The sequence below is a fragment of the Acanthisitta chloris genome, unplaced genomic scaffold, assembly GCF_000695815.1.
Source record: "Acanthisitta chloris isolate BGI_N310 unplaced genomic scaffold, ASM69581v1 scaffold22637, whole genome shotgun sequence".
NCBI lineage: Eukaryota > Metazoa > Chordata > Aves > Passeriformes > Acanthisittidae > Acanthisitta > Acanthisitta chloris.
The window spans coordinates 15822-20072 of record NW_008684062.1 but is presented as its reverse complement, the minus strand read 5'-3'; the positions used below and the strand labels follow the sequence as shown (position 1 = coordinate 20072).

Below are 4251 nucleotides of genomic sequence, written 5' to 3'. Positions count from 1 at the left end.
AAGAGTGAGTTGGTGCAGTCTGCTCTCTGCGAAGTCATGCTGTTTCTTGGCAATTAGCTAAAACCAAGAGTGTAAAGGCATAAACTACTGTATTTCCTTTGTAGATCCTATTGACTGAAGAGTTCGTAGAGAGAATGCTGGAAGATTTAGAAGATCTGAATTCTCCAGAGGAAGTAAGGCTGCATCATTCCCCTGTCATCCATGTACTGTCCCAGAGAGCTCAGCCCATCCTGCCGATTGCCTTTGATCCTCCCCTCAGCTGGCAAGATACAGCCCTGCCCCATAGACTTGAGGCCTTGCTAAACCTTCACATCTGCTGTGTACTGAGGGACTGAGAGAAGGGCTTGCAAGAAATACAGGACAGGGATGGGTATTAATGGAGACTCTACATTTCCTTTCCAGCAGCATCTTTCACCACATGGTATCTGAGCACCCTGAATCAAAGCGGTGCAGCCCCTGGGCCAGGTGGCAGGGTTTCCTCCATGCCATGCACAGATACTGTCCTTGCCAGCAGCTCTGAGCACATCACCTTCCCCACTTTCAGAAAGGCTAAAAGTGGTGTTAGCACATTTACTGCTGAACAATCTGTTGTATGGTCCTCCTTTTCTGGGTTTGGGAAGCAGGCAGGGGCTTTTTCACATCTGCTACTTGGCCTTCACCTGCTGCCCCTTCACAGTGTGCAGAGCACCATCACCAGCCTGGAAGCATTATAGCAGCAGCCAGGGGAGCTTTATAAAGCTTTGCTCTATGGTACTAAACTTCCCCCTGCCATGTGATCTCTTCCTGGGGAACATTTAACACCCCGTCTCCCATGCATGCCATATAAATATTCTGCTTGACTTCAAAGAGCAGTGGCAGAAATGACATGTAATATTTTTAATCCCATTTTTTACAGCTCCCTGCAGACTCTAAAGAAACTTTCCTTGGCTTGTAGAGCAGCCCTCCAATCCCTTGCCCTACTCCCCTCCCCCTAGGAAAATCTCAGGGCTCTAATTGTTTAATCCAGAGTTGACTTAATGCCAGCGTGTTCTTCACTGTGTGAGTGAGGGGAGCACGCTGCTGGCTGTGCAGTGACTTTCAGGCCAGCTTTTATCCAGTTAAACCTAATCCAAAGCTCATTTTTTGCTAGTGACATGGAAGCTCAGGAGCACTTTGGTTTGAAGGCCCTTTAGTTAAGGCTTTCGATGGCTCATGTTCTTTTGCTGTCCATTGAGAGGCAATGAGCATGTCAGCTCCTGGCACAGCGACCGGGTGTTCGGTTCCGAGTTATTGTGACTTTGCTAAATTAAAAAGTGAAAAACAAACAGATGCAAAGGATGACTTCTCCAAGAGGACTGCTTGGAACCACTGCTGTTTATAAAAAGGAAAATGCTTGAGATGAAATGTGATCTTTCAGTATCCAGATTCCTCCAAGAATTTGTAAGTTGCAGGATTCTGGGTTGGGCCAACTGAGGCATTCCTCAGCAGCCCTGACTGTTGCTGATGATGTTTGTGTGGTAGAACAAAGCGCTGCAAGGAGAGTCTTTCCTTTGCTGCATGAAGAGACACCTGTGTTAAGTGAAATTAAGTGAAATAATCTGTCTGAGTATCTTTATCATATTTCTCACATGCCCTAGACAGTGAACTCAAAAGAATTCCCTGGGCAGTGCAGGGCCACTAGATTACATGGTACAAGCTACACGCAAGGGTTGAGTTTATGAAAAAAACATAAATTGGACTTGAGCTGCTTATATTTCCTAGAGGATAAAACGTGGGAGTTTATGGTAGTCCCTATCCTGAAGGATCCTCCTGCAGTTTGATCATTTTCCATGTTCCCCCAGATCACGGGTTAGACCCTGAGCCAACAGCCAAGCATACTAAGGTCAATGGATACTAACTGCAGGTTATCCTCATGCACAGCTGTAAATGGAGTAAAGTCAGGAGCAAATCAGTGTTAGAGCAGGCCTTGCTGTGGAGCAGACAGCTGGAGGGGATCTCCTTTAGCAGGAGCCTGTCACTGAGCCTGTGTTAATGTCCTTCAGAAACAGGGTGCTTACAAGAAGAAAGAAAAGTAGTGGGATAAAGACAGCTCATTTGCAGATTGCTGTGCCCTTGTACCAACTCTGTAGTTCATGTAGCCCCTGGGAAGCTTGGGGTGCTGCTGGCCTTGGTCTAAGAACTCTTCTAGGAGAGAACCACTGTATCCATAACCATTCTGAATTAACCACCTCCAGGACAGATTGCCAGTAGTGGTGTGGGATCCCAGTGAGATTCCTCCATGGTAGTCACGTTGTGGTGTTAGGGAATATCACAGTGCAGCACTATGGGTGCAGTCAAGTTTTAAAAACAAAATCATCCTGTAAACTGGCATCCAGAGCTATCCCCAACATGTTTTGGACCCTCAGGCTGGGATTGTGTGACATGCCTATGCAGAACTGTTTGCCATCCAGTTGTGGATGGGGCAGATTTGTAGCCTAAGAGATTCCACCCCTCACCCCCCATGCTCCCCACAGAGCTGTGTTTGAGAGATCCCTGTGCATGCATGGGCACTGGTCGCATGTGGTTGTGAGAAGGGTTGTTGGTAAAGCTCCTTGAAGCTCTGTCCCTGCATGTTGTGTTTGGGATCACAGATGGTGGGGTGACTTCCTAGCCTAAGGCAGGGTGCCCTGGAGTGGCATCAGGATGGGACCGATGCACTTGCCTTGTTTGGGAAACATTGGCTGAGCCAGTGCTGTGGGAACCAGACTGGAGCAAAAAATCTGGATTCTGTATGCTTCAATCAGTGTTTGCAAAACAGCCTGAGCAGCTGGATGCCTGTGTGAGCACGAGGCGTTGTACGGGCGCTCTGCGAAGACTTTGTGCCAGAGGTGGGTAGGACTGGAGCAGAATTGCTGTGCAGGCACACTGGTTCTCCCCAGCCAGGGCAGCACAGTTTGCCCACCTGGCAGAGCTGTGCTGGGTCACCTACGTCCCCCCCTGTACAAGCAAGAGTTTGAAAGCTGCCATAAGTCTGCTTTTAAATCAAATATGTGCTCTGGGGGCCAGGCTGGGGTGAAAGGAAAGGGACATGGATAGGTAGGAGGGAAGACACTTCTGCTGCAGATCTTCAGAGAGGTTGGGAAGGGGAAATGGTGATGGGGGCAGAAACTCTCCAGAATTTGTCTGATGAAATAAACAGCACTTGGGCTGAAAGCTCAGAACTTTACTTTGGCAGCCGAGGCACAGGCCACATTATCTAATGTCCACTGCTGTCCAAAACATACTGATGGGGAAATGTTTTCTTAGTGGCCTCTTGTTTTAAAAAATAATAATGACATGGGGCTGCCTGCCTTTGCAACAATTCTGTTTTTTCCATGCAGGTTGCAGCGATATGCATTAACTGGTTCTCTTTGCTGTCTTACAGTTTAAGCTTCCAAAGGAGTACAGCTGGCCCGAAAAGAAACTGAAAGTTTCCATCTTGCCAGATGCCGTGTTCGACAACCCGCTGCATTAGAGCTGAATTACACTTTTCTAACAACTGGGAGAGCCAAGTTACTGTCCATTACCCAGTGACTCACAGGATAATTAATGCAGTGAAAACTCTGCCTGCAAATAAGAGTTTGCTGCACAACCACTGCAAACAGAAGAGGAGCTACTCAGCACCAGCCCAGACCGAACTGAGCCCTTTCCTTTACTCTTCCCAAGGCTGAACTCTCTGGGAACAGCCTGCGTATGTGTGAGTGCGAGTGAGAAATATTTAACTATGAAAATTAGTAGTAAGAATCCTTTCTCTCCCCTAGCTGCAGAACCCCCCTCTGCCTTAGCCCAGGGTGTAGACGCTCTGCACGCCTGTATTTACACATACATTTCTGCCAGGTGCGAGCCTATAATCCATGGATTAAATGTTCTTTACGTGACTCTGGAGTCCTTTTGTTAGCCAGACTTTTACTGACTGCAGAACTGTTCTTCCATGTGCTATTTTTTTTATTTTCAGAAACGGAATGGTATTTCCCCTGTTTAAAGGAGGCCAAAAGCTCACATGCTTGAAGCTGAACAGATTTAAAGATGAACTTTCTAGTTCAGTCAAGAAAAACAAACCCAGATCCTCCCTGCCCTCAAATTAGGCATGTTGGCGTGTTGGTCTTGGTGCTATTAGCTATGGTATCGCTGCAAACAGAGGCAACTTTATTCTCGTGCATCCTGTCCTTGTGCCTGAACCCCAGGGAAGGTCACGACCTCTGGTTTTGCACAAGCAGGAGGAAGAAAGCTACCGGGGCGGGGGAAATCTCCTGT

The 4251-nt window shown here is 47.5% G+C and overlaps 1 protein-coding gene across 1 annotated transcript in view; it reads left to right on the top strand.

Moving 5' to 3' along the window:
• The window catches only part of SUFU (suppressor of fused homolog (Drosophila)), an 86667-nt gene extending 82718 nt beyond the window's left edge, over positions 1-3949 (top strand). The window contains exons 10-11 of the mRNA XM_009079148.1: positions 105-173; positions 3383-3949. Of these exons, the coding sequence (XP_009077396.1) occupies positions 105-173; positions 3383-3472 (159 nt within the window). The 3' untranslated portion in view covers positions 3473-3949. The remainder of the gene's footprint in view (positions 1-104; positions 174-3382) is intronic.
• Positions 3950-4251: the final 302 nt, after the last annotated feature.